Source organism: Bactrocera dorsalis, chromosome 1 (assembly GCF_023373825.1).
Source record: "Bactrocera dorsalis isolate Fly_Bdor chromosome 1, ASM2337382v1, whole genome shotgun sequence".
Lineage (NCBI taxonomy): Eukaryota > Metazoa > Arthropoda > Insecta > Diptera > Tephritidae > Bactrocera > Bactrocera dorsalis.
The window spans coordinates 21,011,268-21,023,382 of record NC_064303.1 but is presented as its reverse complement, the minus strand read 5'-3'; the positions used below and the strand labels follow the sequence as shown (position 1 = coordinate 21,023,382).

General features: G+C 34.6%; 2 protein-coding genes across 7 annotated transcripts in view; one reads left to right on the top strand and one right to left on the bottom strand.

Moving 5' to 3' along the window:
- LOC105225670 (glycoprotein-N-acetylgalactosamine 3-beta-galactosyltransferase 1) overlaps positions 1–5,561 on the bottom strand; it is a 90,557-nt gene extending 84,996 nt beyond the window's left edge. The window contains exons 1-2 of one of the 6 annotated variants that reach the window (XM_049461911.1): positions 5,355–5,561; positions 4,283–4,439 (exon numbers count right to left, since the gene is read on the bottom strand). The gene's annotated coding sequence lies outside the window, so the exon portion shown is untranslated. Of the gene's footprint in view, positions 1–4,282; positions 4,440–4,706; positions 5,308–5,354 lie in introns of those variants that run through there. The other 5 variants (XM_049461915.1, XM_049461924.1, XM_049461908.1 and 2 more) reach the window with 5 other exon arrangements.
- Positions 5,562–7,898: 2,337 nt separating this feature from the next.
- LOC105225668 (gamma-tubulin complex component 4 homolog) lies at positions 7,899–10,214 on the top strand. Its single transcript, XM_011204247.4, has one exon. The coding sequence runs from the start codon at positions 8,061–8,063 to the stop codon at positions 10,074–10,076; it is 2,016 nt and encodes a 671-aa protein (XP_011202549.1). The 5' UTR covers positions 7,899–8,060; the 3' UTR covers positions 10,077–10,214.
- Positions 10,215–12,115: the final 1,901 nt, after the last annotated feature.

Below are 12,115 nucleotides of genomic sequence, written 5' to 3'. Positions count from 1 at the left end.
GTCGATTACGGACATCCAGGTGGCCGTGACGAGGGTACTCGCGGACATCCCAGTCGAAGCGTTCTAGAAATGTTACGAAGCATGGAAAACGCGCTGGAATCGCTGTATAGCTGCCCAAGGGGACTACTTTGAAGGGGATGGCAGGGTTGTAGAATAATTTTCAAATATACAGTTTTTATGGAATCAGTCTCATTACTTAATTTTCATACCTCGTAAGAACTCTAGTAAGAGTACTAACAGGACATTGTCTAAATGGAATTACAATGACTACCTCTATCAAGAGGTAGAAGAAGAGGATACTATAAAATATCTTCTAGGCGAATACAAAACTTTATATAGGAAAAGAATCGCGACTATCGGTGGAACGTTTCTTGACGATGTTTCAGAGGTTGCACAGATAAAACTTTTAGTATTGATGAACTTCATCTGAAGAACGTGATGGTTCAGAGAAAACATAACCGTGACGATTTTAGTCCTGTCGTCAGACACCCACGCTACTTACCTACCTACCGATATATGTATGTATGTATAAGAGAAATGTATATAGTATATATTAATGTATATTAACGTCCTTATGTAGAATTATGTACATACTAATGTATGTGTACCTATAGATAAGTATTTTTAAACTTAAGTTAATTAATCATTAAAATGACATTGATAATATATAAATAATTCACTTTGATAAGAACTAGATGATGCCTTAGCCGCTCAGGTATACTTGTATGTACTTGTATGTCTTCACCAACACATTTGCAAAAAGTATTTGATTAAACCAAATTATCACTAATTTTTAGCTATAATTCCTTTATATACATTTGTATGACGTCTATACGTACATATGTACTTTTAAAATACATATGTATGTATGTCTATATGTATGTACATAAATATTTAATTATTTTGTTTATTTTTGTTTTGTTATACTAATGGCAATTTTGTTTTGTTATAAATAATATTCATATATAGAATTATATGTTATATACATATGTATATAGTTATAAAATAATTCTAACTATTTTTAGAGAACTTTTTGATACATTTTGTTATGAAAATTGCAATACAGTTTTATTTTGTTTACGCCAGCAATTCGCTATGAAATTATAACAAAATCAAAACGAGTGAAAATGTTTCTAAAGCATTGAAATGCTATATTGCCGTACATATTGTTAGGTTTACCATATAAATATTGTACGAGTATGTACATATGTATGTATATAAATTGTACAAACCGAATACGATAATATTAAAAACAAAAACAAAACATTAACTTAAGTTGTACGAAAGCTGTAATACCCTTCACAAAATTAAACAGTTTTCCATACAAAAACTTGATTTAGATCCGCCAGTTTCTATGGCAGACATTTGATATAGTAGTCCGATTTGAATAATTTAATCAATCTTATATAATGCTTCTGCATCAAAAAGAGCTCTGGTAGTTTGTGAGATGTATGCATTGAAAAAATAATCAAATTTGAGGCTCAATTAAAATAAATCTAACTTTGGCCACGCATGGCTGATAGTTTTATGTCCTCAACATCTTTTAACCATTTTTGGGATCTGTACCTTTGCAATTACATAAGTATTTTTAGCATATCAGTGACAGCTTTTTGAATTTTTTTATTCACCAAACACGAAGTTTGTAACACCCACAAGGAAGAATCTATAAAATATATGTATGTACAAGGTGCATTTCAAAGTAAACAGAACTTTTGGTATCTAGCGCCCCTGGTGGCGCCATCTATATGCCGTCCGCTGCGTTAGAATCTACTATCCTTATCGATTGTCATTTCATTAAAATTTCATTGATTGGAAGTGAAGGTTATTGCGTTTTCAGTGTCAGTATGTTTGTGTTATCGGTGCGAAAATGAGCTTCGAACAAAGAACCAACCTTAAATTTTGTTTTAAAATTGGTAAAACTTTTACGGAAACGTTTCAATTTATGAAACAAGTTTATTGCGATGATTTCCTATCCCGTAGCAGAGTGCACGAGTGATTTCAACGTTTTCAAAGTTGTCGTGAGGACATAATCATTTATCGATCAACATGTGGGCCAATCAAAATCACCGTGATCACCAGAAATTCCAACGAAACTGTATTTGAATTCATCAAAAATCAGCCGAAATCGTCATTGAAATTCATGGAAATGGAATTGAACAACTCCAAAACATCGATTTGTCACATTTTGACCGAACATTTGGGCTTACGAAAGGTGTGTGCCAGTTTGTTTCGCACAAATTGACTGACGACCAAAATTGCTCAGAATCCAACATTCGAAGAACGATTATTTGACACAAAATCACATTTTAAGCATTAACCACTCCACGTATTCACCTGATGCGGCACCGTGCGACTCCTTCCTATTCGGAAAAATACGTTTGCTCATGAAAGGAAAGCGTTACGTAGAGGCCATTCAAAAGGCTTGTACCGGCATACTGGTGGCCATACCGGCCAACGAGCTAAAACACTCATTCGACATGTTTTTATACTGTACAAAAAGCTGTATTGAAGCAGAAGGAGACTATTTTGAATAAAATAAATTGATTTTGCCGAAAAAACTATTTGCTCTGTTTTTTTAAGACCTGTTTACTTTGGAGGCTGTTGTTGGTTTTTCATTGGGAGTGTTTTTTTACGTGGCGGGTCCCAAACCCAGTGCACAACCCTATGGAGAGGATGTTTCGCCTTCTTACTTTAGCTCGCCTTCAAACGGATGTTCTTAGGCTACCCAGAGGATACTTGGTCAAAGGCCGGAAGTCGTGAGCTGCTTGAGTCATATGTAAAAGAGTCGTTTCTGACCACTCCCAAGTGAATGGCAATCAGAGAACTTTCCTCACTTGCGTGAACTTCAACCCATGACTCCATCCTCCAGAGGAGGCTTGAACGAGTTCAACAACAGATGAGTCGACGTTGCGAGTTTTCGAGAGAAAAGTTCTGCGAAAGATTTATGGTCCTTTGCGCGTTGGCTCGGCGAATATCGCATTCGATGGAATGGTGAGCTATATGAGTTATACGACGACATTGACATAGTTCAGCGAATTAAAAGACAGCGGCTACGCTCCAGCTCTGAAAGTATTTGACGCAGTACCCGCCGGGAGAAGCAGAGGAAGAGGAAGACCTCCACTCCGTTGGAAGGACCAAGTGGAGAAGGACCTGGCTTCGCTTGGGATACCCAATTGGCGCCACGTAGCGAAAAGAAGAAACGACAGGCGCGCGGTTGTTAACTCGGCTATAATCGCGTAAGCGGTGTCTACGCCAATTAAGAAGAAGAAGTTTACTTTGGAACACACGATGTATAGTATATAAATAATTAACCCGACGAGCTGAATTGATTTTTATACACGCCAATTTATCCCTCAGTTTTTTTAGATAACGATTTAAAATTTTCAGATCCTTTTCTCCCAAGAAGCTGCTCATTTGTCGGAATTGCCGATATCGGATCACTATATACAGCTGTAATACAAACTGAACGATCAGAATCCAGTCCTTATATGGAAGACTTTCTTTTATGATATCTACTCGAAATTTACATAGATTATTGTTCAGGACAACTAAAACATATTCAAAGGTATTGTTCAAATCGAATCACTTTATAGCGTATAGCTGCCCAACAAACTGATCTGTCAAAATCAAGTTCTTTTAGAGAATCTATTGCAATTGTGAAGGGTATTATAGCTTCAGTGCTATGACATGTTTTTACTTGTTTTCCTTTCACCCAGCTGATGGGTAAAACCCTACATTTTATATTTTCTTATCAATTGTTATAATCGATTATTATTAGAACATGTTCTAAGATGTATACCGATGTCTTACAAATGGACTTTTATCGGCAGTTGAGTCACCATCAGGTGTTCTAAGGGTCTCATTTTTTTCATATCGCTTTTTATAATTTTTATTACTTATAAACAGCGTTAAACTCAGTTTCTCTATAAACTGTAAACACAACAATATAATTTGACACTTAATTGAGAAAACCAATTTGACAGCACACAACATAAGTATGTATACAAACAATATAGTCAAGAGAGCAGGGTAATAGTTGTGAGAGCATCTAATATTAACGTTGGCAAGGAGTAGAAAGAGTAAAGAGAGCGCTTGGTATAGCAACCACATACGTTATTGTTATTGTTTTGTCTGCAATTAATTTTCCGACTTTTCGAAGAATTTTTGAGTTTGCAAAAATGCTTACTCACTGCATTTACTGCCATGCTTTTTGATATTAGCTAAAATTATGACTGATTGCTTTATGCACACGTGTTTTTTTGTTATTGCAATTAGAACTCACCTTATCTGCAATATTTATAAATTCCTGGAAAGCTAAGTAAATCTTTTCATTCACCTTCACAACACTTTCACGGTACCGTTAAGAGCACGTTATACTCAAAGTCCACTGGCACTTTTCTCACGCAATATTTGCTTGTTTGCATTTTTTTCACAGCTCACTATATAAAAATATTTGCATTCATACATATGTATACATACATACATATGTACATGTACATATGCCGATAAACACTGAACGCACTTATTTTTAACACGTTTCTGCAGTTGACTATTTTCATTGCATTTCCTACACTTCTAGTGCTTATATTTTATGAAAATATATACATACATACATATGTATAGATGTGTGGATGTGTGTATGTGTGTATAAGCCACACACATTTCATAATTTTCAGCCACCACTATCATCTATTAATCTTGCATACACAATTATTTTCATTCGAATTCTCTTTAGCTGCCATTTTCCACTTCATCGATATTTCAACTTAACTCAAATAGCATTATTGTTTAAAAAATAATGTAGCGAAAAAAGGCAACAAATTAATCAATTCCTCTTGCTTAGTCACAGAAGAACGAATGATCGCGTTTAGCACCGCATTGGCCCTGCATGCAAAGTTGGGGATTAAAATAAAAACAAAAAGCACATACCGTTAATATGCACTATTCACTCGGCAATACGCTTTTGCTCACGCCCGCATTCGCGTTGGCCGCCGCTAACGAGCCTCAGCACACAACCGGCAGTAGCACCGGCAGAGACTTGTAGCCTACTTGGCCCTGCATGCACATTCAGCAGCTGCGACAGGAACGAATGTACTATTTGGACGCGCTCACAATGTTTTCGCTGGTGGCTATGTGCTTGCTGTGGTTGTCAAGCGATTGAGTGCCTCCCTGAAAAGAGTCATCACTACCGACGGACGCTATTTGTCGCGGTAGAGCGCCGAGAGCACGCTGTGAGTATTTTTCTAAATCCATTTAGGGGTTTGTTTAGCATGCATAGAGGGGTTGACATATGGGCGACCTATGGTGGTTTGTTTTGTTTTTTTGTATTTGTTCAACTGTCACATTTTGCGTACTTTTGTATTTTGAATTAAATTTTACGTTAGAATTTGCAATTCCGATTACATTTTTATGTACAAGCTTTAAATATTGACTTTCGTTTTCGCTGCTCAACACGAGACTGCCGTTTTCATTGAACGATTTTTAATAAAAGCTTGCCTATTACTGAAGTTTAAATAGCACTAAAATTACGTGTGATTAACAATAGAAGACACTGAGACAATAAAAACAGCTGCTGAATCGGTAGCATGCACGAGTATTCTCCCTCCCATATAACAACAACAATACCTACCTTAATTATATGTATTTATATACATAACCAAACATACATATATGTATATACGTATATATGTACATAAAAAATTAAAACGGGAACGTTTGATGGAAGTCATCTTGCCCGACTCGAAGATGAGCTACAGATTTGTATGAAAAGCAAGAAAAAACGTGAACTTCACCCTTCATAAGAGTATTTCTTACAGCATAAAAGGGAATAAAAAGAACTCTATCTTGATTTTGATCGGTCGTTTTGTAAGATACATTCATATCTACTATAGTAGATCGATGTGAATAATTTTTTCGGAAGATATCTCGTCAAACAATAAATCTTGCCATGCAAGGCTTGGATCCTGCTGTTTGTTTGGCAGCTATGTATATGCATTAGTGATCCGTTCTGAGCAATTTTTCGGAGAATAGTAACGTCCATCTTAGGCAGTAATTGAAGTTAAAATTTGAGAAAACATCTAGTTAAATAAAAACGTTCTCATACAAGGACTGGAATTAGATTGTGCAGTTTGTATGACAGCAATATAGTACTTTAGTGGTCCAATAAGAGTGGTTCCTACAAATGAGCAGCCTCTTGAGGAGACAATAACGTGTGGAAATTTATAGATCGGTGCTCCAAAACTGAGGGACTAATTAGCGTATATACGGACAGATGGATATGGCTAAATATGGTACTTTTGACGTTGTAGCGACCCAAAACATGACATAATTAATCTTTGCTTATGTTGCCGAAATGATAGTCATCGGCCTTATCTAAATCCAGGCCCGTAAACAATATACATACATACATATGTATATGAAAAGTACACCATAGAGTTTTCTTCTCATCTTACTCTATTGTGCTAATGATAACTTCTGTATATACAATTTATATCGCCCGTACTAAGGCGTTAGGTCTTAAGATAGGCCTCAGCAGAGATTACTTAAAAGAATAATCTATATCAATCTTCTGATGACATTCCTTATCTTAGCGAATAGTATTCGAGTATTCTTATATTCTCTTACGGTTATCTAGATGTCATATGTTAGCAGAGATTACATAGAGTACGCGATTAGCGAAATATGACTTTTTTTATTAATTACCTCAGAAAACTTTTGTAGAGAAGATATAGGGAAACTCAAACACAGAGAGCATACCTTATTTTAATCATAATCAATTTGTGCAACACCCTTTTTACCCAAAATAAACAGCATTTTAATTTATTTATTTGATACCAAAATTGCTCTGAAATTGTTTATATTAATAATATTTTATCAATATTCACTATTCGAACCAACTGTGTGTAAGTGCTCATATTCCTTATACCACTTCCCATCTGTCGTTTTCATGAATAAGTTATAAGTTCTCTTTTCAACCGGCGTAATATTTTGTGCTCTCCCCATGTTGTATTTTTATAGAAATGTACTTACATACATACATACATACGTATAACATCGTCCATATGTTCGAATCCTGTTCTCTATTGCATTTATGCATGTGTATAAATTTATTTATATCATTTTATATCATATACCAATATATTTACCCGAGCGCTAATAAGTAGAAACAAACCAAAGTGAAGATTTTGTTATTTAATAATAATTCAAAAAATATTCTTTCAAAACAAAAACTACACTATACAATACACTTGTAATTACAAGAACTGAGACATACAACATGTTCATTGAGAAAGTATAATTTTAGGCGCTACGATTTCTCCCATTGAAAGTTAACTTTTGTTGTTTAGATTACTTTTTAACTTGTGATCAACTTCGGATATTCCTCCGTCTCTATTTTTCCAATAAAAGTATACCTTTTATTTACATATATTTTTAGGTTGTTTTTTCAATATGCATTTGAAAAGTTACTGCAATATTTTGCAGCTTACAATAATAAGTTCCGAAAGATTTTAAATGTTTGCAAACATTAAAATAAACTACCGCCGCAATGTAAGATATTAACAATAATGTCGAAATTATTGTTCAACGAATTAAAAAAATATTACTTATATACAAACAATTTATAATCGTTTCCCAATAATATTTGCTTTGCTTTAACACATACATACTTAAGTCAATTGCTTTCTAGTGCGATGTGAGAGTTTGAAGTTAAAATATTATTAACTTAACAGCGCAATAGTAACTATATTATTATAATTAAATTATTTAAATAATATTTATCATATTCGCGTTATTAGAATAAATAATTCTTACAAGACTACATAATTACATGCGATTGCGTGAATTCCCCATTTAATGGCAATATCTGCGAGTGGCAACATTGGTTATGTGACAGCTGCAAAAATTAAACTGACGTTTGCCAATCGGCTGTTCAACTATTTCAATAAACATCCCGCGACAATAATTTGTTTATAAAATAATCAAATAGTTTTATTTACAGCAGTTCAAATAGCCTATAAGTACTTTCAATGATTCTGTCACTTTGAAAGGTTGCTATAAAAATGATACATGAAGTGCTGCTGTCTTGCTTGAATTTGCAATCGAAGTATTTATCCTTGGAAGACTTCACCGCAACAGATGTCTCTACTTTCTTGCATCCTTGTGAAAAGCTAGTTCTACAGGATATTATAACTATCATTAACTTGTTACGTGACATTGAAAAATTTGCCAAAGTATGCGGCAGCAACAACAGTGTCAATAGAAATGTAGTAATATTCGATACAGATGAGCCGCTGCAAAAGGGTCTTTATTTAAAGGCCTTTGCAAACGGTATAGACACTGTTTTAAAGGATTACTTTGACAACATTACTGCGCTTGAACAGAATTATCTAAAAAATCCAACAAATTTTTCGCTACTTTTTATATATCGTAATTTAAAGACATATGAACCGTTAGCGCTATACTTGCGAAAGTTAATTCGTGTAATACGAAGTCAAAAATTACATGGCTGCGAAATTATGCAGTTTTTGCATCAAAATGCAGAACATGGTGATCAGAAAATTCGCGCTGCTATTAAAACCTTGCAACTTGCAGTGAACGTAGTATTTTTCAAACAACTTACGCATTGGATACTTTATGCCAAAATAATTGACACATATGGCGAGTTCTTCATACAATGCTCAGAAGGTAATATCAATAGTGCCGCTGAGAGTGACACCAGCAAATGTGCCAGTACGGAAAGTGGCAAACATGCTAGTACAATAACCACATTGTCTAAAGTGGCAAGTACGTACGCTGACATTTGGCGCTATGAAATATGCTATGAACTTTTACCACATTATTTACCCACTGGTTGGGCCGAAAAGGTACTTTTCATTGGCCAAACAATACTCATATTTAAAGCAGATGCTAATAAACACAAGATTCTCACACAAAACTGGAGCAAAACGGAACACACCGACTTGGAGGATGAGAGCTCTCTAAGCAATGAGAAGGAGCATATTTACTTTGGAAAGATACAAATGCTACAAAACGATGAGGAACTGAACGTGCAACACTACGAGAGCATCGTTAATGAAATTAAGGCATATTTAACAACACGTTTGTCTGAAATAGCAATCAATCAAGCGGATTTGGTACAGCAATTGAAATTAATAAAAGAATATTTTTTACTGGGCCGCGGTGAATTGTTCTTGGAATTTTTACGTCTCACATATGAAATCGGTAAAGACAAGTACAATGAAAATAAGGTGCATGATTTTGTAAAAGCTTTCGAATCTGCCGCACATGGAGTTGGTGTTTCTGAAGACTTGGAACGTTTCTCACTAAGCATCGCCAAACCACTAATGCACAGTAGTAATCCAAAAGAATTAGAACACAACTATTTACATTACATGCAGCTAAATTACAAAATTAATTGGCCATTGCATTTGTTGTTCTCGCCGAAAGTGATCGACAACTATAATATTCTTTTCCGTTTTCTACTTTTAATCAAGAAAATGCAATTCGAGCTACATATGATGTGGTGCAACAAGGTGCGACGCACCAAATTATGCTCACGTGAAAAATTCAAACTGACAAGTCTCTTAAACCAATTGATATTTTTCATAGATAATCTACAGTATTATATACAAGTCGATGTGTTGGAGAGCCAATTCAGCATACTTTTGAATACCATACAAAATAAAGCGGATTTTGAGGAAATTCAAAAAGCGCACACCATATTTCTAGCCAATATACTTTCACTCTGCTTTTTACTGACTAACGAAGAGAGTAATAAGCTAAATATCAATCAATTTATAGTCTCACAATCAAATAATCCGATTTATAATATCTTAATCGATATATTCAGTGTGTGCGACAACTTAAGTAACGTTTTGAGACAAGACTTGTGTGGGATGATAATTAAAGATTATATTGATCAACAAGATGAACGATTTAGTATGCTGATGGATCAATTAATTAATTATCTAATAGGTTTGAAAACGAATCCGACTACAACTCCATTGTCGCAGTTACTCTTGCGTTTAGATTTTAATCATTGGTTTAGCACCAAGAAAAAAAAGTTATTTGCTTAGCAATGTAGCGGTTTTACAAATATGCATTGAAATTTTAACGTAAAAAAAAGAACTCTCAAATACTCTGTATTATATTATTAATGTTGAATTAAAGAATCATTGAATTTGTTTAAATAAATCCAGAAATCTCATGTTTCAAAACTAACTGAAGTTATTTAAAAAAAACATGATCTTTCATGATTTTTGTGCGCAATTGGGTGTCGAAATAAGTCTTTTAAGTAATAACTATATTATTTCGAGAATTTAAGCTTGTTTGGAACGACAAGCAAAAACGATATCTTGTTATCACTAGAGTAACCACTAGCAGCCATATATGATTTATACTGTCATTGAGTACATGTACATCACTCTTGCATTACAAGCGTTACTACAACTTTACGGCTTCTTCTTCTTAATTGGCGTAGACACCGCCTACGCGATTATAGCCGTGTTAACAACAGCGCGCCCTTCCTAATCCTGACGAAGCTATTGAAGTTGCTCAACGTCAGTTTACACAGCCGTATTAGTTTTGCGGGGATACCAAATTCAGAAATCGCGACATAAAGGCAGCTCCTTGTCGTGCTGTCAAAATCAGCTTTGAAATCGACAACGAGGTGGTACGTGTCACTTCTCTTTCCTCGGGTCTTTTCCAAGATTTCGCGCTTGGTGAATATTTAGTCGGTTGCTGATTTTCCAGTTCTAAAGCCACACCGATAAGGTCCAACCAGTTTGTTGACGATGCGCTTTAATATTTCACACAATACGCTCGATAGAACCTCAAATGCGATGTTGCAGAAGCTTATCCCACGGCATTTGGCGCAGATTGTGTGGTCTAACTTTTTATGGATTGGCCAGAGCACACTTTTATTCCAATCGTTGGGCATGTTTTCGTCCGACCATATTTTACAAAGAAGCTGATGCATGCTGCTTATCAGTTCTTCGCCGCCGTGTTCTTGGCCGGCAATCCATCGGCACCAGCCGCCTTGTTTTTCAGACGAGTAATTTTGTTCAGTTACAACTATTTAAATTTGAAATTTTGTTTTGTAAAATGTGTGCCAAAAATGCAATTTTCAAGGCTTTTGAAATAACAAATTATATAGCATCAATTCCAGCGATGCCTTCTGATAGAAGCAATAAGAAAATTTCAGCTTGCTTGGTGTACGATACGGTATATGTTTATGGTTTCCTTATTTATATTTAATTTATATTTAAAGTGCTTTAATAAAAGCTTTGTGTAAACACGTAATACCCAACAAAAACAATTCGCACCATTTACTATGTACTTACCCTTGACTTTGCTCTCCATACGCCTTCTTAGTTAAATATGGAAATACAAGTCATCGTTATAGTCGTCTCTATTGGATCTAATTCACACTTTTATTTGTTTACTTAGTTTTAGATGCGCGAGTTTCGAGGCGGCTGACAAAACTGATGATAAAAATAAATTTACAATATTTTAGAATGTGGATAATGATTTTGGACAGTCTAATAATGAGAGAATTTTTTTTTTTGTGTTTTTTGAATAAAAAAAAATGTAAAATTCCACGCTAAGCTGCGTATATATTTATTTAAAATTTATGCCGTGCCCGTTTATTGTTGTTGGGAATAGCTAGCAGTAATGGCAATGATAGAAATCAGTTCTAGCTTTTAGAAAGCTATTTAAGCATTGAATGCGAGAAGAACTAATTCATGTGTGGTCAAAAAACTGTGACAAAAACGGTAATGCTTGGCTGGACGTCAAAATCACAGCGCAAGCCGCTGGAAATGGGTGCGCTGCGCTTCCGCTTATGAAATTATATTTTTTTGAGAGCGACAAAATAAAAATTCAATTTAATTGTTTTTTTTCATATTAAAAGCGTTTCGCCTTATTACTAATTGATTTATTATCGTCAATATTACATATATGTACATATGTATGTGTGCTGGCACTATACAAAAACAGTTATAAAATACAATGCACATTTTTTTTATAAAATATTTTTTAAAATTGTTCGAAAAATACATTCAATTTCATTTTACTCATATTCTACTAAATATGTTTTTTTTTATGTACTAAAATA